General features: G+C 48.2%; 7 protein-coding genes across 7 annotated transcripts; 4 read left to right on the top strand and 3 right to left on the bottom strand.

Annotated features, from left to right (window-relative positions):
* Window positions 1-3,854: 3,854 nt before the first annotated feature.
* On the bottom strand, window positions 3,855-6,290 carry FPRO_12487 (uncharacterized protein; the record flags this gene model as incomplete). The annotated part of the gene is made up of 4 exons (XM_031224290.1): window positions 3,855-5,073; window positions 5,124-5,562; window positions 5,615-5,733; window positions 5,785-6,290. The coding sequence occupies 4 exons, from the start codon at window positions 6,288-6,290 to the stop codon at window positions 3,855-3,857; spliced, it is 2,283 nt and encodes a 760-aa protein (XP_031089564.1).
* A 761-nt stretch (window positions 6,291-7,051) lies between these two features.
* FPRO_12486 (uncharacterized protein) lies at window positions 7,052-8,897 on the top strand (the record flags this gene model as incomplete). The annotated part of the gene is made up of 4 exons (XM_031224289.1): window positions 7,052-7,251; window positions 7,305-7,460; window positions 7,513-8,390; window positions 8,449-8,897. 4 exons carry the CDS (start codon window positions 7,052-7,054, stop codon window positions 8,895-8,897), a joined length of 1,683 nt encoding a protein of 560 aa, XP_031089563.1.
* Window positions 8,898-9,780: 883 nt separating this feature from the next.
* Window positions 9,781-10,170, top strand: FPRO_12485 (uncharacterized protein; the record flags this gene model as incomplete). Its single annotated transcript, XM_031224288.1, has 1 exon — window positions 9,781-10,170. The coding sequence occupies one exon, from the start codon at window positions 9,781-9,783 to the stop codon at window positions 10,168-10,170; it is 390 nt and encodes a 129-aa protein (XP_031089562.1).
* Window positions 10,171-10,504: 334 nt separating this feature from the next.
* On the top strand, window positions 10,505-11,562 carry FPRO_12484 (uncharacterized protein; the record flags this gene model as incomplete). Its single annotated transcript, XM_031224287.1, has 4 exons — window positions 10,505-10,784; window positions 10,840-10,902; window positions 10,955-11,159; window positions 11,214-11,562. The coding sequence occupies 4 exons, from the start codon at window positions 10,505-10,507 to the stop codon at window positions 11,560-11,562; spliced, it is 897 nt and encodes a 298-aa protein (XP_031089561.1).
* A 503-nt stretch (window positions 11,563-12,065) lies between these two features.
* FPRO_12483 (uncharacterized protein) lies at window positions 12,066-14,037 on the bottom strand (the record flags this gene model as incomplete). The annotated part of the gene is made up of 4 exons (XM_031224286.1): window positions 12,066-13,257; window positions 13,308-13,630; window positions 13,695-13,771; window positions 13,824-14,037. 4 exons carry the CDS (start codon window positions 14,035-14,037, stop codon window positions 12,066-12,068), a joined length of 1,806 nt encoding a protein of 601 aa, XP_031089560.1.
* Window positions 14,038-14,893: 856 nt separating this feature from the next.
* Window positions 14,894-17,233, top strand: FPRO_12482 (uncharacterized protein; the record flags this gene model as incomplete). Its single annotated transcript, XM_031224285.1, has 5 exons — window positions 14,894-15,012; window positions 15,082-15,095; window positions 15,149-15,283; window positions 15,340-16,806; window positions 16,860-17,233. 5 exons carry the CDS (start codon window positions 14,894-14,896, stop codon window positions 17,231-17,233), a joined length of 2,109 nt encoding a protein of 702 aa, XP_031089559.1.
* Window positions 17,234-17,498: 265 nt separating this feature from the next.
* FPRO_12481 (uncharacterized protein) lies at window positions 17,499-19,934 on the bottom strand (the record flags this gene model as incomplete). The annotated part of the gene is made up of 9 exons (XM_031224284.1): window positions 17,499-17,890; window positions 17,941-18,255; window positions 18,309-18,514; window positions 18,563-18,687; window positions 18,744-18,844; window positions 18,895-18,920; window positions 18,973-19,062; window positions 19,132-19,417; window positions 19,472-19,934. The coding sequence occupies 9 exons, from the start codon at window positions 19,932-19,934 to the stop codon at window positions 17,499-17,501; spliced, it is 2,004 nt and encodes a 667-aa protein (XP_031089558.1).
* Window positions 19,935-20,461: the final 527 nt, after the last annotated feature.

Here is a 20,461-nt window from a genome sequence, read left to right as displayed (position 1 = left end):
TCTAATAGTATCACTTACCTGTTACACACGCGATCGGACCTCTGTAGAAGTACCAGGTAGATAGTATTGAGAACAAGTCCAATTGTGGAAAAGCCAAGTACTATTTCCCATTGCATGTAGCCGACGAAGTAATGGAGAAAGAGTTTTTGGTATTCCCTCGGGAACCGGAGGCCATCGCGAAGGAGAATTCAGCTGGCCGTGACTTGGGGGAGGATTTGGAGTAGCATTTGCATTTCCCGAGGACTGGGAAACCGCCTAGGTAGTAGGGCGTCCAAAGCTCAATCTCCGGCTCTGCTGCTTTTCGATCTTCCTCAAGGAACTGTAGACTCTTAGAAGGAACCGGTCGATGGCAAACAGTGATGGAGTCCGGATATCTCCAGGATGTTGGGATAACTCGTACGATGAGGGGCTTGACCCAGCGGACGAAGGTATCTATGGCTGAGAGGACGACGAACGCCAACACACATGTGACAACTGGGTCTATCTCTTGTTCTTTTGGATTCTTACTAATGTAGTCACCTCTTGGAGGAGGAGGAGGGGGAGGCGGTGGAAGGTCGGGAGGGAGGGGCGTGCTCGGTCCTCATGGTTGTCTGTCCAGCTCCTCCCACCTATCCAGCAAGTCTCGAATTCGTGGTGAACTGAGCCAGTTGTGTACTAGCGCCGTGAATAGCACTTGGCAAGTAATGGCGATTACCAAATGCACAGCAGGTACGAGTGCATGAGCTAGTATAACGACCCTTGATGTCCACCCGTTAGCCCAGACGGGATTGTGTCTGTAACTTGCCAAGATCCAAGACGGAAACCAGTCGACAAGGCTAAGGGTGAAGTAGACGTAGATCAAAGATTCGACAGTGTGTGCTTGGTTGTCAAACCGAGCGAGGCCATAGTCAACATAGCGCTCGTCGGATACGGACTGAGGATATGCGAAGATTCCCGGGGGTCTGAGTCCCTGTGTTGGAATCCACAGTTATATTTTGCATGCCTTTTGTCAGTAGCCACTGCGGCAAAGTAGGACCGTAACATGCTGACGATGAAAAGAGGGTAGCCGGTAGCGCGCATAAGTAGCACCTCGCGCCAAGGGTGGACCTTGAGCTCAAATTTGTCTTGAGCCATTTCTTGGAACGAGTTTATTTGTTATAGTTTCATTGCTTGATTAGTGGTGATCTTTTCAAGTCGTCCCCCTCTTTTCAAATGCTGACGACGCGGATCGGAATGCCTCACAAGCAGTTGATGACATTTGCACTTTCATTTCAGCCGCACGCATTGTAGCACACTGTAATTATTCCCCGCCTGCTATTCCTCTGTGAGTAATTTACTGTTCTTTAACTCTATTATCCTTATCTGAGACCAATATGGCAGCTTTAGCTAGTCTTTGCCCGTCGTGTCAAGGATTCGATGTTCAGGCATTTGCCAGGCCTGGAAGCCCTTGGATAACGACCAAAACGGCCCTCGTCAGAGAAGGGAGTCAGAAAGGCTGCCACTTTTGCCAAATTCTCATCGGAGGAAATCACAAGAGTTTCTTTCGTGAAAATTGTCTTTTGAAGCGTGGATTTGAATGGCTTCATTGGACCTCCGCAAGCCCTACTGATATTCCCACCAGTAGCCGTCTAGCGCAGGGTGACCGCGGACTCGGTATTTCCATACTGCTTGTTAAACTTTCGAAAGATCCGAAGTCTTCATTGTTTTCTAGAGGCGACGGCTACAATATGTTCAATCTGCATGCTGATGAAGGTAAGAAAAGTCCCGTGAAGCAACACTGTACAGCAAGAGTAGTCACTTACCCGACCATAGGCAGTCCGGCAGCAATTAGTGGAGATATAATCGGACTGCCTCCAGTCGATCAAGACCCTTCATCTAAATCGTCATGTGATAGGATACGGAAATGGCTTGATTCCTGCGACAGGCACCAAGAGTGTGCAAAAACCTTGTCCATGAGTCGAATAGTGGAAAGAGGCCGCACTCCACTACCAACAAGATGTATTCGTGTTGATAAATCCATGACCGTGCAAAACGGATGGAGCTACACGTTAGAAGAGACTGGAGGTAGATTGGTCGAGTATGTATCTCTCAGTCACCGTTGGAGCAACCCCGAGAAGCCGCGATCAAGTACATACCTGCGGAACTATCATGATCGCGTGGCAGGTCTACAGTCAGCATTCCAAGATATTGACCCTCTATTCACGGACGTCCTTCTTGTAGCCTCTCAGGTGGGCATACGGTACGTGTGGATCGACAGTCTTTGCATTATACAAGATAGTCCTCAGGATTGGAACGCAGAGGCTGTCAAGATGGCAGACTACTACCAAAATGCTTCCTTCACTATAATGGCCGCCGTTTCCCCAAGTAAGCGGTCACAAGGTCTCTTTCATCTACCGGAAGGTGATTTGTATCGCCACGCTCGACTTCCTTACCGAGACAATGAGGGGAACAAAAGAGGCTATTTCTATGTATCCTGTCATCTTGATCCTACCCGGGAGACCAAGCAGCACAATCAAATACAGAGGAATGATCTATTATCTCGGGGGTGGGTATTTCAGGAATGGGCTCTGAGTCACCGAATCGCCTGGTATACAGAACATGGCCTGACACTACGATGCAAATGTCGCGATCTTCAGCACCAAGGGGAGAATTTTATTAACCTAGATCCGAGTCCAAGTCTTCACCGTATCCTTCCATTACTTGGTCTTGTAATCTCAAAGCGCCGTTGGGACCGTTATAAAGCATCGGCTCCTTCTTTTCGGTCTCCTCTGGACTGGCAAGCATTGGTATCACGGTATTCGGCGATGCAGCTGACCAATTTGTAGTCCTTAGTGGTGTTGCCCAAGAATTCACTACTCAGGAGCCGTCTGCTGAGCCGGTCTGCGGCCTGAGGCCGTGGTGTTTGGGGGTTGATTTACTCTAGAAATAGTATGCAGCGGGTATACACTCCCGTTATATGGAATTCCCCTCTTGGTCATGGGCCTCGGTCAATACGTTAGTCTCTTGGATTAGGACGGATGATGCGACAGATTGCTTCAGCGTTATTTCTGTTTCGTCTATTCCAGGTGGTCGTGCTGCATCACCTGCTAAAACTGGCAGAAATAGCACGTCACCCACTAGCACGCCATCCGGTACTGCCATCCAGGCTATAGCGACTCCTTCATTTGCACCAGAGGCTTCTATAAATAATCTAAATACTCGTTGCCGTCTTTTGACTGTTTCATTTGGTTCCGTTCTGGAAGAAAAGTCCAGAGATCTTGTTCTAAGAGCTAGTCGATACCCAACAGACGAACTGCCGTCTACCAGCCAACCACGAGCTGTAGCTCTGACCAGTGAGAAAGGCACTATCGCAGGATGGGGTTCTCTGGAAGATCCTGATCTTCAAGTCGTTGACGCCTTTGCTAGGAACCCAATAATATTCGCTCTCTGTATCTCGGTCCTCACGGTTCCGCGAGGCCCGGGGTTGTTTAGTAAGATTTGGGGTGGTGAGAGTATCTTTAATGTTTCATTTGTTTGTCCATGCTCGGTAGTTACGAATGGATTTGAAAAAGTTGGCGTCGGTCGCCTTTTTGGGATAGCTGCAGGTGAAGAGTTTCAGGCCAGTGGAGAGAGAGGTATTTCCTTGTTGTGGGGGATAGACATCTGCATTATCGCAGACATATTATGGTTCCATGCAACAATTTAATTCATGATTTCACTGATCAAAGACCAATCCAGAGTCTCATCTGATCCAAATCCCAGCTATTTCTCTCGTTGGGATCCTTGGAAGCACTTGGTTGCTAATGCAACAGCATCCGCGTTGCGATGAAAAGACCAAAAAAAAATGGGCATTTCCAGCAGTTTAACTCGGTCGAAATACATTTGAGTCAAGGGGCTTACGTGCTATGGCTACTAAATTGGAAAAGATGTTGCGTGACATCTGGATTCCCTCCAGGTAGCATCATACGAAATGGCCAGCCTTGGGAATGGTATATATCTGCCGCTATCCTCCGAAGCCAAGCGGTAGGCACAACAGGAATCCAGAATTCGCACTTCTCATACGCCAATATCTTCAGCCCTGTTTTCCATGAGCGATGAGCCTCATCCTTCTCACCGATCGAGAGTTGAGCGTGAGCCAAGGACAAGTGACACACAGCGGCTATGAACCCATGAGATGAACCGAGCGCATGCATACTGCTAACTTGTTCAAGTGCAAGTGTCCAGCGTAGTATAGCTTCACCAGGATCCATCCTCATATGGGCTATTCGAGCCGACGCCAGAAGTGTTCGTATATATAGCTGCTGGTCATTGATATCATCTGGACTGGGAGGCAGATAAATCGATAACTCCCGCAGTGTCGACTCTGCTGCATCCAAATGTTCCATACCGATGTTTGCCTCTACCAGTGCCAGAATCAGCCTTCGGAATCCACGACGGATGCGGTCACTAGGATCGATATGCTCTAGTTCAGGTTCCAGAATCCCCATGGCTTTGTCGTACTCTCCCATCTCGCAGTACACATCAGATAATCTCCCTAGCAGGACTCGACGTGAGTTTATGGGGATAGGTTTGATTCGACCCAGTGACAAAAACTGTTCTGTTGATGCCCTCGCTGCGTCAAAATCGCCTATTGACTGAAAGTATCGAGCGGCTGTGCTCTGGAGCCGAAACGTCACTTCCATGTCCAGGGTTGATAGCGGCTGTTGAGCCTTCCATTTGTAGGCAAACGATGGCACATCAGTATCGTAGCACCTAATCTTGTTCTCCATTTGGGAAATGTGTAGACGGCCCTCGAGTGCATGGTCCCGACGAGTACTCGGGCGTGGCCCTCGCCATAGAAAGTCGCGTATGTGAGCTTCCGACTTGGCAAGTTCGCCGTCAACTCTATGGAGTATGCTACGGAACAGAACAACCGAGGCGTGGAGATAGTAGGGCATTGACTTTCGTAACAGCAGTTTGGCCTGCTTAACTGCAGCATGGCGGATGGTAAGTGAGTCTCTTTCACAGAAATACAGGACGGCTTCAATAATGTGGGTCCTGAGGGAAGCTGTTATCTTGCATGTTCTCAGAAGCCTTTGTAGTATTGGCCACACTTGTTGTTTCAGCGACGGTGACCTGAGACATTAGTGTCAGTGATGTCGTAGGAAGCCGGGGATATGTCCCACCAGTCCGTGTTTCCCTCATAGCACAGTGGGCAAACAAAACAGATGAGCTTCAGCGCCGTCGTCTCGAGCACTTCGATCGTCTGCGGCGTCAAGGCTTCCTCGAGACTCGAAATTCGTTCGGGGCTGAGGGACCAAGCTATGGTATCGTCTGCTTGGATTTGTTCAACAATATACGGGCCTGCTATGACCTCAGAGAGCTTTGCTTCATCGCACAGAAGACTGACGACGGCATCTGGAAGGCCAAACTGAAACGCACTGGTTTCACCCACCTCTCCGTCGGCGTTCCAACGTCGTTGTGGCAAGCGGATTCCTTCCAACAAGACAGCCGGTATTTTCGTGCCACCGAGTACGTACATCACAAGATATAACTGATCTTGAGCAGGAACAAATAAATTGAACTCACTAAACAGATTGTGATATCGTACTGGCGAAGGAGGATCTGTGGGCCAACTCAATATTACAACACTTGCGCCACGTTTTGGATCACTAACCGCATAGCTGGCTGAGGACCAGGCGCTGTACAAGCCCATTGTATTTCTCGAATGTTGGATTGAGGGATGATAAATGGGTGAAGACTTCTTCATCATCAACACTCAGATACCTCTCATAACTACATAGCATCAGCACACTCGGATACCGTCATTATGACGACATCACATACGTTGAAGCTGGGACGTTGAGTGGAAGCCAGAAGATTGCTCCTACGCCACCTAGTCTCTGGGCTATCTGAACATACTTCCTCCCCGCATTTCTCAGATCTGTGAAACTCCGCGCCCCCGGAAATACCTCAGCCACCTGAGGAGGAGCCAGTATCTGAGGATCCAGTTTAGATCGAAGAAAAATCACAACGCAGGCGAGTCTCCGCCGCAGCTCAAGATGAACACGATCATCCGAGTCTGCCCAGAAACCAATCACACCGTTCTCGAATCTTGAGAATACCCGATCGACAGGGGTGAGATCAACCTTGTCTACAAAGAGAGCCTTGCCGGTTCGTTGGTTTCGTGGTGTGATCTGATACTGCACATGACGACTGAGCGAACTCGCCTTGGCTAAGAATTGTCGCAGATCTTCTAGATGGCGATTTAGCGCCGGGATCAGTTCTATGGCTTGGGCCTCGTTGTAGTCCTTTGCCAGGGTATGGATTGTGTTGCAGAGACAGCCGTCCATGGTGCAGCGTCATGTAACCTGCGTCTTGTATCAAGGGTCGAATGCAGAGATAGTTGAGTCTCGATCTGCAAACTCCGAAGTGGATTGTCGAGCCATGCGCGTTTTTCGGGTCTGTTCGCCAAGCAGTACAGGACTGTACGCGTATTCGCTGTGTACATTCCAGATGAACCAATTATCAATCTACCCTGACATGATCTTATCTGATCTTGTGGATCCGTGAGCCACCATGCTTGTGAAAAATCGGCTCATGCAAATATCCCAGCTAGTTTACGCCCACTCCACTAAACGACAGAGGAAACAAGTGTTTGTCGAGCAGGGATCAGGAAACAGACTGTTTCTTCACAGTGAACAATTCGCCATGATCAAAATCCCTGTCACGCCCCATAATGACCATAACAGCCTATCAGGCTCGTCATCAAAACACCGAGCCTAGCTGTCTTGGGACCGAAGCCGACGGAAAGCCGACGGAGATTGATAACAGCCAAGCTAACGGATCTAGCGCGAGCTAAAAATTAAGAACATTCATGACACCCTCTTCGCTAAGATCTTGTCCAGTCAGAGGTCGCAGCGACATCGGGAATGTTCGTAGCTTGATCACCACGCAGCATGACTGGGATCATGTGGCGGGGCTCACGCGTAATGCCCGCTTGACCGACCGACGACAACCAGGTTAGACTTATCGATCGAAATTTGACGCAATCTTATCAATCAGGACGAGATCTGTCATTCTCCTTCCATCATACCACGATCGCTTGGCGAAAATGGAGGGACTCAAACCACCAAGTACCAAGCAGGACAAGAATGAAGAGGCACTGACCAAGTATGCCGCTTTTCTATGTGGTCTCATGCTTTTAGTTATCGTCTTTCGCTGGCTGCGCAATATTCACATTACATCTCCACATCCGAAAACATCAGCGTCATTACCGATTTACGGGCGTGAGGTCTGTTTCCTGGTGTTCCAGTATGTAAAAGTGTCCGGATATTCTGACAGCACTATACTCATATTGTTTGTAGAACTCTCGAAAGACGTCTACCGGCGTCGTGGTTCGGCCGACCTTCCTTGGGGTTCAGCTTGGTGATCAGCGTCTACCTTATTGGCAATGTCGCTTTCTGCTCAAATATGCTTGCGATGCCCCAGCTATTGAATCATTGGGCCTCTCGATTTGGATGGTACGATGCACCACTGCCCTACGACATTCCATGCGTAATTGACCAATTCCAGGATGTGCGCTGGTAACATGGCGCTATGTGTCTTTTTTGGCCTAAAGAACACGCCTTTGGCCCTCTTTGCCTCGGTTTCGCACAGCCAACTGAATATCCTACATCGCGTTGTGGGCTATACCACTGTATTCCTTCTCGCACTCCACGCTCTTGTCTACACCATACATTTTGGTCGTCAAGGTCGTTTGGTACAGTTGTTGACGAAGGAGGATATCGAGGGCATGGGAGCCGGCATTGCCATGCTTGTACTACTAATGGGGGTGTTTAGACACAAGCATTACGAACTATTCTATGCCAGCCACGCTATCGGCTTCGTGGCGGTCGTTCTCTTGACAGCCTTGCATAGGCCAAATTGGGCCAAGAAGATCCCAACGGTGATGCTCATCATATTCAGCTTGTGGACAGTGGACCGACTCATACGGCTGAGCAAGTTGTTTCGTAACCTGGTCAACAATTCGGCGACAGTTTATCCTCTTCCATATAATGGAACACGAATAGTGCTCAAGAAGCCTGGAATGGAAAACGGCTTACCTGGATCGCACTGCTTTTTGTGGATTCCGGGACTTCGATTGTTTGAGACTCATCCATTTACTATCGTCAGTAGCGACTCTTCTGGTCTAGAGCTTGTCATGAAATCGCATAAGGGCTTTACCAAAGCTATCGGCAGCTTCGCAAGCCAGAATCCCAGGACTTCTCTGTGGGCATCCATTGATGGGCCATATGGCTCACTACCAGACGTGAACAACTACGATAAACTGATCCTCATCGCTGGTGGCAGTGGAGCTGCCTTTACCTTTGGCGTCATTAACCGTATCATGATGCGTCGTGAAAAGCTTGCGATCCAGTCTATCGAGTTCGTATGGGCAGTGAGGCGTATAGGTATGTTTAGATCAAGAGTTGATTCCCTCGGATCATTCTGACGGTTGGCATCTTTTAGAGCAGCTGAGCTGGTTTCGCCGACATTTGCGTAATATTTCGGAGTCGGCGTACCCAATAAGCCTCAAGGTCTACGTGACGGGCGAACGGTCTGCATGTAGCTCAGTGTATGACGACACCGACACTCAAGCATCTCCATGCGGAGCAGAAATGGAGGTTCTTCTAAGAGAGGATACGTTTCACTATGAAACTCTCTCTAATATGGGTAATTTATACGGGCTAACTGATCACCCAACCGGCGATGAGCCGAAATGCAACCCGTTGTTTGAGAAGCTAGACGTTGATAGAACAGTTGGTAATGGCGCGAGAGCACCTGGAAGTCATCAGCGAGTTCTCGTCTTATCTTGCGGGCCGAAATCCCTTATGGATGCCGTGCAAGATTCAGCAAGTAAATGGCAGGAAAAGCGAGATATTAGAATAGATGTCCACTGTGAGAACTTTGGCGGTTGATGGAATGGCATTACATAGACTTAGAACGCAATATCTTGAGAATTTTGTTCCTCTTTCCCAGTTGAAATTGATTGTATTTAGCAGGAGGAATGCCCGATTGACTATTCCGTATAGCTAGCAGGCACTTGAGCGCTATGAACTAATATTTGCATGATAGAGTGCACATGAAATCTTGCAGATGAAACCAGCAAAAAAGCAAAAGCCATCTTATCTATCATGCTATTATCTCTATATTAAAAAGATTATATTTATTAATTTTACCGATCTTTAGATACATAATTAGGCCTTTAATATATCCTCTATAAGATATGTTGCTTAATCTTACTGTAATTTTATACAAGTACGTTATTTTTCTAGGGTAGGTAGCTACCTAGAAATATTTAATATTTATTTGCACCCATAAGAGTATGTCTATTAGCCAATGTCTTCAAAAAAGCAAGCATTTATCTGAGTAACAGAAGAATTAACTGTGTAATACTCATGCCGAACTCGGAGTCTACAGCTCTAGTAATTCTCAGGCCTAGCAAGATCCGAAGACAATGAAGCGTCATCGTAGTGGAAAAATGGTCTCAAAAGTGGCTCCATGGGTGACCGGGATTTTACGGGGTCTGATTCTCTCACTGTGAGAAAAGTTTCAATGTAACCTCACTAACCCTTTCTGGGTTTTAGGGTGTTCACTCGACATCTTATCAATCTGATTACCACGGTCCCCTGACTTTTGGGGTTAGTTCGAGACTAACATCTAACTAATAACCGTTAACTTTTTTTCCAGACCAACTTAAATATGTAAAACATCCTCTGTCCTCTGCCCTTGGCCCAATCGAACCTCAGCTCTATTGTCTACCTCCATCCATTGAGTACAGCTTCTTCGATCTTTACACTCATGGCTCAACCTCAGACGCCAGAGAGCTTCGCGAACGAAGAGAAGCTCGTACCGCTTGACGTGTCCGTCAAGGAAAATCACACCCAATCTGAGTCGCAGATCTCCCAACCCGGAACTGACGGTCGCCAGCCCGTCCCGTTGTCCTGGAAGCTCGCCTCCATCGTCCTCGTCACCGCAATTGGCTTTGGGTCGCAATGGAGCTCTGGTGTGACCTCTGCCATGAAAAGCACCATCAAGAAAGAACTGCACATCAACAACACCCAATTCTCCCTCTTGGAGGCTAGCGAGGACTTCATGGTCACTGCTTTGATGCTTGTTAGTGGTATCGTGACTGACAGAATTGGTGGAGCCGGTATGTCTGAATTGAAGAATGGGAGGGCTTGTCGCTGATTAGGAACAAGGCGCGATGCTGTATGGCAATCTTATCTATTCGGTCGGATCGATCTTGGTAGCTGGAGCGGCCCAGACCCGATCATACAAGTTCATGATGGCTGGCAGGGTCGTGCGCGCTCTCGGTGATATCGCCACCCAAGTCGCCCAGTACAAAGTATTCTCATCGTGGTTCGCACCGGGCAACGGATTCGCCTCAACCCTAGGCTTCGAATTAGGTATAGGTAAGATCGGAGCTTTTGCCGGCAAGTCATCAGCCAATATCATCTCCAAGAGACTCGGCTTTGCGTGGGTTTTCTGGATAGCGGTATTTATGAACATCTTCACCAATGTCATGACGGGTGTCTTCTACTTCTTCACCAAGGTTGCCAATCGTCGCTACCACGGTATCAATGATCCAGCTACTGGAGAGAAACTTACTGAAAAGACGCGCAAGTTCGAATATCGCAAGGTCTTGGAACTCCCGTGGACATTCTGGGCTGTCATGGGCTTTTCGCTGTTTGAAACGAGCGCTGCTATCGTGTTCCTGCAGAATGCGACAGAACTTGCTGAACAGAGATTCGGCACGGATTCTATTGCAGCTGGATGGTATAGTTCCGTTTTGCAATACTCAGGTAAGCTGTCTTGCCAAGATTTATCTCACCAGATTAGCTCTGACCGTTCTTTCAGGTTTCTTTGTTGTTCCTTTACTGGGAGTATTCCTCGATCTTTATGGAAGTCGCATTTCCGTCTGTAAGTAGTTGATAATTTCGCACGTCAGATACAGGCTGCTGACTTTACGTAGTGGTCTTTTGTGGCATTGGCATGTTTACCTCGATGCTTCTGGTTTGCTTCTCTGGAGCCGTCAAAGGAACAGCCGCATCATTCGGCGTTTTCGCTTTCGCTTACTGCTTCGGTCCTACCACGATTATTGATAGCACACGTACATCTATGTGGGACAGCACCGTCTTTGGCTCTGCCTATGCCATTAAAATCACAATGAACAATGCGTAAGGGCACTCACATCATACCTTTTCCCTTCGTATTATTAACACTTATTCTAGGATGAATATCATTGTCAGAATCATCACCGGAAAGATTCAAGACGCCGATAACAACTCATACGACAAGGTGACGATCGTCTACGTCGTCCTCGCTGGATTGTCCGTCGTGGTATCGATACTGCTCGCGATCGGGGCGTGGAAGTCTGTGGACCTTGGACACCTCCAATGGTCACGAAAGAAGAGAATTGCACAAGGCTCCTTACTCAATGAAAGAAAAGAAATATTTACCAAGGAAAATGGTGAGAAAAACAGGCGCGTATCGCTGGCTTGCTTCGCTACACTGATCTTGTTAGTCATTGGTAGCTGGTGCGGTTACTTTTGGGGTGTTGCCACTGGAAACAATGATTAGGAGGCTGTAGCTCAGAGGTTTAAGGTTCTTGGTATATATAGTATCGGTAGCCTTGGATTATAGCTTTTGAAGATGCTTTGTAGGCTGTCGACAGTCCAAGTAGCGAGGTAGATCAAGCAGACAGCATTGCTGGGTCATAGGACTATTGCTTCCAAAGAGATCATTCATCTTCCATGTTAACCCCATCCGATATGTGAGCGTTATTGTATAGTAGTATGTCGCCAGCAAAAGTAATCGACCTACACTTGTCAGTGCTTAGCACATATTGGCTAGAAGTAAGTCGGCCAGAAGAATTAAATAAGTGCACTACAAGAGATAAATTCCGAACTACTTGTTATTACAATAACCTGAACCTAAGAAGAGTATGATGAATGTTAAAGTTAAATGTGAAGAGTTTATAACAGGCTTCCTGAGCCCCATATTCATCCCTACACGCATTACGAATAGTTTATAGAGTTCTCAGGATATTAATAAGATCTATTGAGCACAACCGCTTCCTCCTTCTACTTCTGGAACGCTGCAGTAAGCTCAATGCTATCGTGTTTCACATTTCCTACAGTGGAAGTAAAACCATTGGCTTTCACGTCTTTAGTTGTATCCGCCCTCATACCGGCTTCGGCGGCCTCGTACCCAGCTACCACGTTGAGTACGTGTTCGATATCTTCCCCAACTGGTGTTTCTGGCGACATCCACGCAACATGGTCATCAGGGCGCACGAGCACAGCGTCTCTGCCCCAAATCTTGCTTGCATGAGCTTCTTCTGGAAGATGGACAGGCTTCAGCTGAATGCCAAGATGCTTTGCCGACCGGCTGAACCTATCTGCCCACTCGCCTTCTTTAGTAAAGTCAACCAGAGTAAAGCCTTGTCCAAAAAGATCGAATATGCTGGTCTTCCCATCCTGGAGGAAAACATGCGGTGCACGCGCGCCAGGCCATGTTGATGGGATATAGCTGCGATAGCTCCACTCGGGCTCTTTCAATGCGTCTTCTGATACCAAGATGATGGGAGACTTCTTGTATCTATAGCCCATCTCGATTCCATGGTCTTGATTCTCACCCGAATGCTCTTGAACATGGCGGTGAATGGTTTTCTTGAGCTCTTTGACTTGTGCTGAGTCTGAGAGAATCACACCGGGGCCAGCCTCTGCAACCCAGCCACAATAGTCCTGATGGACCTTGAAATGTACTCCAGAGCGTTCAATATTCCGAATGGCTACAGGCCTTCGCTCCACCTCGTATGAACTTAATAGGTGGTTTCCACCATTTCCATTGATGACGGCAGCGAGTTTCCAGCCGAGGTCGAAACTATCTCCAACAGCAGTGTTCATACCATAGCCACCAGTCGGAATGTTGTGATGCGCTGAGTCACCGGCTAGGAAGACCCGGAGTGACGGGGAGGCAAAGGAATTTGCAACGGCGATGCTCGGGCGCCAACAGCTAGAAACGAGTATCTCGTCCACCTTGATGGGAAAAGGGTCTCCAGAGCCTCCGAGTACTTGGGCAATGACCGTTTCAGGATCCAGTGCTTTCCAATCCGTGTCCAAGGAGATTGGAAGATGCACAGTCCAAGTATCAACCTCATCTTGAGAAATGATGACGGCACCAGTGGTGAAGAAGATGTGCCAGAATTGCCCTTGCTTATGAAGCCTTGAAAGGTCTCGAGACTTGAAGTGCACCAGGAACATGGCGACTGGTCTATGCAAGACATGTTAGCAGAGTCGCAGTATCATATGATTGTAACTAACGTTGGACCGCCTTCCATCTCAATCCCCAGACATCTTCGCACTTTACTGCCTGCTCCATCGCATCCGACGAGATAGTCACTAGAAATGGTGTGCTTTGTACCTTTCGTGGTAGCGATAGCAACTGATTTAATGCCGCCTCGGGTCTCTTGAAAGCTTTCGAACTGGAGGCCGAAATGCAAGGAAATCAGAGGCTCTTTGTCGATTTGCCCCTTTAGCCAAGCTTCAAAGATGCTTTGGCTGCATCGCTGATAAGGCTCTCTTGGCATGGAGCCATCATTTTGGGACTCTATACGGCGTCTCCATTCATTTGGCGAGGCAAGATCCTGTGTGAAAAAAAAGATCGAACGTTAGATATTGCTACTGTTATTCCTGTGAATTTTGACTTACCCATTTGCTAATTAGCTCACCTCCATCAGAGAGACCTGTACTAAACAACACATCCAAAGAGTAGTCTTGTGCAACTCCTATATAGGCAGTTTGTTAAAAACTGTTTAAATAAGAACTTGATATACTTACCCTGTTCGCGGAAGCCATCAGCAATACCCATTCGTCGGTAGAGCTCCATACTCCTGCAGTTGGTGACATCCATCTTGGGCCATTTAGTAGTTGAAAGATTGCGCTCGACAAGCATGGACCGGACGCCATTTCTCGCCAACTGCACAGCGAGGAGCATACCGGCCGGGCCAGCTCCAGCGATCAACACGGGGACATCATGCGTGGTAGCCTCCATCTGTAAAGAGTATTGTCAGTGTAGAGCTTATAAAGTAGAATGCATGGCAACTAACTTTCACGTAATGGAGACGATAATGTAGTAGAAGATATGCCGAAGTTGGATGCAATACCTGATAGAAAGTGAATGTGCCATTGCGTCTAAGTATAGTGTTGATAGCTTATAAGTGCACTTCCTGGAGGGATCCTTTTTGGGATAGGCGGGCGTGCACAAAGTTAAGGAATGTTTACCGGGCACGTGATGCAATTGTCGGAATGCCGTTGTTTTCCGTCTCCACCGATTTCGCAAGTGCCCAATGATAGCAAAGAGGCAATAGTGAGGATACAAAAGTCAAGAAACAGCTGCTTAGAATTGATAACTGGAATAGGCCGATTGAGGGTCTTAAGCTAAGGAATTAACTTAATTAGATAAAACATTTACGCATGATTTACATATTGAGTATCCTACAGCTATGGTAATAATGTAATCTGAGGCTTTTGACCTAAGGGATTGGTAATTCTTACTGGCTAGTTAGCGGTGTAGCACTCTGCGTTATAGAGGTGCCTGAGGAGTCAGCGGCTGCCCGGAAGCTATACCTGTTTAATACTTAGCGGTGTTTACCCCGCAATTTGGTGAATATGGGGTAACAAGGGTCAAAGCAAATCCCCTTTGTGACGAGAACTCTGCTCGCGTTACCTCCATTTCGCAGACTTCCATTGGGTTCAGGAAGCGTTGAGACGACATTAAACACAAGCGCTTAGCTACCTGAGCTACGCGACAGTCGAAAAAAAAGCTACATTAGAAGAGGCGCCATACCGGATCTATCATCGACGACCCCCATTCGCCTCAATTTTACGACCTGCCTGGTGTCGAGACCATGAATACTGAGCCGGAAGATATGGAAGCCGTCTCTGCGCGGCATGGCAGAGCAGAAAACTGCTTGGCTCAACACAGCATCCCATTCACAGGCTACAGGGCCTGTCTTGAATGCCGAAGGTAAGTCATAATGCCTTGAGGGGACCAGAGGCTGGTTGGGTGGCTGATACGGATTTTTGACATTCACAGAAAAAAGACTAAATGTAATAACCCCCCGAGAAACAAGCGCATTGATTGAGACTCACCGATCTAATAGGTGACATGCGTCTGCCAACGTGCGGTCTTTGCTTGAGGACAGGAAATTCCTGTACTTTTCCGACGAAACGAAAATCGCCTACATTTAAGCACCCAAATGACAGAAAGAAGCGGACTGTAGATGCACAGAAGCTCGGTAGGCCATCTTCCGCAATAATCTTGAGAGATCTCCGAAACTAAAGGCTTGAACAGAGCGTCTTGTCGATCTACTCGAATCGAGACTGAGTTCTGGGAACCAAGAACTTCAAGATCTATCCCCTCAATCCGAGAGGCTGATATCCGATAATCTCATACAAACACCAAAAGACTCCCAGCCAGTCCACACACCAAGCACGGAAGGGAGAGATCAAGACGCAATCGGTTTCGCCAACGCATCACCCCAACGAACCCCCGAATACACTGCTGAGATTGGCCAGACACCAATGAGTTGTTCTGAGCCATTTGAGCAAGCATCAACCTGGCTTTCTGTCCCAGAGTCTGTAGCTATCGAACTTGTGCATCTCTTCTTTGAAAAGATCCAACCCTGGCTTCCGTTACTTCACAGGCCCAAGTTCTTTTCCTCCTACATAAACAGCAGCGCGTCCGGCTTCTGCGATGGAGGTAGTTTGGTTGACCACGACAAACTAATCATACATGGAGTGCTTGCTCTCGCAGCACGTCACTCGACAAACGCTTATTTCGCCGACGTGCCCGCGCCTGACCGTGGTAACAAGTTGCTCAAGGAGGCATGCGACCTGTACGGAAAGCTACGAGCAGCTGACGAACTTCCGAATATAGTGTACCTCCAAGGATGTGTGCTATTGGCTGTGAATCTGGCTGTAGATGGACCCTGCCATCGAACCTGGATCCTCACTGGCGTTAGCGTCCGCATGGCTTACGACCTTGACTTGTGTAACCTAGATTACGGTGAGGACGTGTGCAGTGACGCGGAGGAATGGACCGCTATGGAAGAGCGGCGACGGCTATTCTGGGTTCTATGGGAGCTAGATACCTTTCTATCTACCATAGCCAGACGCCCTCGCGCTATCGACCACCGGAGGATGGCTGTCCTTCTTCCTGTGAGCGACGCGGCATGGTTTGCTCAAGAGCCTGTCGGTTCGTCACTAATAGCAACAAGACCCTCGGAGGTATGGAAGTGCCTGGTAAATTCCCCCAATCAGGATGAGAGAGCCTGGTTTCTTGTCGCAAACTACATCATGGCTCTGGCGTATGAGACAACAACCTTCATGCATGAGCAGGAGACAGATCGTGAAGAAATCGTCAACGCCATTACCTGTTTCAGTCTTCTGGTCACGCAGCGATTTAGTTTGGGAATCCATCCAGGCCTATTCAGCCTAAGCAGTCCCGCGTACCACTGGATAATTGGGATGCATCTGATGATCAACAGCGCACGGATATGTGCTTCAACCTTTGAAGGAGATTCCCAGTCAAGCATTTCAGCGTATTCCCGCGAGTTCTGCCGTATCATTCATCACTGGCATCCCGAGACTGTTGTACTTGGCCATCCGTTCTTGGCCTGTACTCTTCTATCGCCATTTATAGGACTTGGCAGCACGTCGTCGCCTGGTAGTATGAGAGATTTGAGCTCGAATTTTGAAATGAACTTATTGATGTTCGCTCAATACGGATCAGTATGGAAGCTGGGGACTTTATTGGCTGGTAGGTGGCATCTCCTCAACTACTTGCAAAAAGCTATGCTTACACTGATATAGATGTAGCGCAGCTACTCGACCATCCCGACAGCTTGTCGGAAGAAGAAACAGTCCTTGCAAAACGGTTTATAGCCCTCTTCCCAGCGCTTGCTCGACGGCAGAAGCCCCCAGCCGGAAGAACATCGCAGGCGTGCGGAGAGAAAGTGACACGCAACGGTGATGGGATGTCTTCGGAACGACTCCATGAGGCTTTGGAACTCCCTCTGCCTTTCGACGAAGTAGGCAGCCAGCTTATTGCCTCGAATGAGATTGGGCTATCAACTATGGAGGAAATGCCTAACTTCCAGATGGATCTTCTTGGGGATTGGAGTTCGGAGTTCCCACTTGAGGACGTGTTTAATGATAATCAGCATTTCAATTACCTACAACTCTAGTAACATGTAGTTCCGTGGCAGTTTATCCAGCAACGGCCTAGGACCATGAGGCTTTGTACAAATAGTAAAGAGTCAAGTACAAAGATTATATGTGTCCTGAAAAGTTCAGCTCTCGGATAAGACTCGACGCATGCTAGCGACAAATCTCAATCAGAAGAATCTAGAAGGATCTAAGGGATACAGAACTACATACATACGAGCCTCCATGTACTAAACATGTCATTCTCAACGCCACTACCCCTCCCCCTCCCCATCTGCGCGTCTATCACAATCTTGCAGACGTAGTCTCAAAGGGCGCATCTGCAAACCTCTCATACTCGCTCAGACACTCGGGGTTTGCCACGGATCCAAGATTTCCAATTTTGCGTTTGCAAAGGATGTCCCTGACAAGTGTCTCCATTTTCTTTCCGTTGAGTGTATAGGGGATGTCTTTAGCTTCGACAATCCGCGCCGGAACGTGACGAGGACTTAAACTCTGCCTTATGGCGTCGCGGATCTTGTCCACAGTTTGATTGAAGTTGGGTTTCTTCATCTTGAGGAAAAGAACGACCTGTTCGTCATCTCCTCCATGGAGGCGGCGTCCAACTGCGATACAATCTGCAACGTCAGGGAACTTGTCGACTACACTATAAAGCTCGGCGGTTCCGAACCGGACACCTTATGACAGTCAGTGAAGGGCATGGTTTATGGTGTCGAGATGGACGTACCTCCAGGGTTAAGAACTCCATCGCTACGTCCTAGGATGACATAGCCTCCAGTGGCTGGGTTCCTCTTCACAAAGTCTCCGTGACACCAAACGCCGGGAAATCTTTCAAAGTAGGCTTTATAGTACTTTGAGTCCCCATCTTCGCCCCAGAATGTGGTTGGCATGCTGAAAAAGGGTGTTGAGATTATGAGCTCTCCGGCATCACCAGTGTCGTCAATGCTTTTACCATCCTGGTCCCAGATCTCAATTCGCATACCTAGCTGTGGGGCCGCGAGCTCCCCTTGATGTATAGTGGAAAGAAAGGTACCGGTCAGAACTACCCATATGGTTAAACAGAGATGATTGTTAGAAATCATGTGGAGGACTCACAGCTGCCGACAAGATCTGTACCTCCAGAGCCGCTGAAAAGGCCGACATGGCCAGGGAAAGTATCATAGAACCATCTGAAGATCTCAGGCGATAGCGGTGACCCAGAAGAGATGACTACCTGGAGACTGTCCAAGAGGAAGCGCTGTTTGTGAGCCGACTGCTTTAATGCTGCTAGCAGCTTCGGGCTTGTGCCCCAGTGAGTCACCCTATGTCTTTGGTCAGAAGTGCCTATCATGTTGCTCTAATAAGCTCACCCTTGTTGTTCCAGTTGGCGTATCTGGTCAACTGGACTCGTGTACAGCGGACTCCCGTCGTAAAGAACGATTCTAGCACCAACGCTAAGGGCTCCGACTAGATAATTCCACATCATCCAGCCAGTCTGCATATCGCATCACATTAATTTTCGACCCTGTTTTAGTCTTGGGCAACACTCACGGTAGTGTACTGATAATAGACAGAGTCAGAGGACATGTTACTGGCAAGGATGAACTCCTTCTTCTGTAGTAAGAGGGCTCCACCCGCCGAGTGGCAAATGCCTAGAACAGATGTTAGAATGCGACTTTGATAGAAAATATTTAGACGGTACATTTTGGTACTCCGGTTGTACCAGAGCTTGTAGGTGTCAGCAGGCTATGTTGAGAATGTGATGGAGCTCTGAACATACGAATAAAGGATATAGATGGGGTGATCAAAAGGCAATTGCTGGAATCGTAACGGTCGGATTGGTACGTTGAGGAATTCCTCCATGCGCATGCTATCGTAGAGCAATATCTTTGTGTCAGCTAATCATTCATTTTTGTATTCGACGGCATATAAGACTCACCATGATCCATTGGTCCAAGCTGGACCACTGACCACGACGACTTGGCTGAGCTCTGGAACCTGCTGCTTTAATTTACTTGCCGCGGCCATCATCCTGTTCTTGAGGACACGTCGCCTGCCCGCATATACAACCTCGGTGTCGACGAAAAGAACTTTAGGTCGGACTTGGGAATACCTGTTAACAATACCTTCAGCACCCATATCGGGAGCAGTAGAGGAGAAAATGGCTCCGATGGCCCCAGCAGCAAGAAGCAAAACTACTGCCTCGAGCGAGTTGGTCAAGACGGCTAAGAAATCGATTATCAGCGGTTACGTCTCAGCAGTCCATGATGCCGACTAACCTGCAACACGGTCGCCAGTCGTCACACCAAGTGCTTCGAGGGCACTGACGTAGTGTTCAACTTGACGCCGAAGCTGTACCCAGCTCAAGTGCCGCCAATTGACCCCAGCCTCGAGGCAAGCTGATATGGCAATTGAATCAGGGTGCTGTGCCAGCCCTACAGACAGCAGGTTCTCTGTATAATTGAGTCGTGCGCCGGGGAACCATTCTGGGCGAGGCCACATGACAGAGATGCCATTTGCAACTTTATCGGGCGGTTGGCTGTAGATAATACCACAAAACATCCATGTTTCTTTGCAGAAGTCTTCGATATTATCTACAGACCATTTATGGAGCTGCGCGTATGTCTTGAGATCGAGTTTGTATGCTCGATTGATGTGTCTCCGAAAGGTATCCAGGCGCGATAATTCAGGGTGAGGGTGATGCCAGCTGTACGGCTTTGCAGCAGATAGGTCTTGTGCCATTGTGGTTGAAGTGCTAAATTTCGTGAATAGCAGAATGATGTAAGTCGTCCGCCTTGTTGAGAGTAAGCTGATCAGTTGGTTTATGTCACATGGACTCGTCCTCCGAAGCCTAAACCCAGCTGCTCAGTATACGCAGGCAGAGACTTTAGTTGGCGAATTATGTTTTCCAACCATGCGGGATTCGGGCACGGAATCACCAAGGACGCCGAGATATGCCGTTGCAGTAATGGGCTCTTCTTTCGGAATTCCTGGCTCTTGGCAATGCGGATACAATTTACGGAATACCAACACCCAGCCACGTCACGGATGAACACGGATCTCCGTGCTTTTTTTCAGGAATGGGTGCCGGCGTAATAAATAACCCTCCAAACCTGACTTGCTTAGGCTAGCTGCACTGCTGGCTGGTCAGGCTATGTTACATCGAGACCCAGGCCCACCCTTGACACGGCAAAGGTCGGTAAAACCGTCCTGACAAAACCTTCGCTTTGGCTTTTCATAGATCGAGTTTGCTTCCTCCCGCTTACTAC

This window comes from Fusarium proliferatum (genome assembly GCF_900067095.1).
Source record: "Fusarium proliferatum ET1 genome assembly, contig: FPRO_scaffold015, whole genome shotgun sequence".
Lineage (NCBI taxonomy): Eukaryota > Fungi > Ascomycota > Sordariomycetes > Hypocreales > Nectriaceae > Fusarium > Fusarium proliferatum.
The sequence above is the reverse complement of the archived record's forward strand: the minus strand, read 5'-3'. Positions and strand labels throughout refer to the sequence as shown.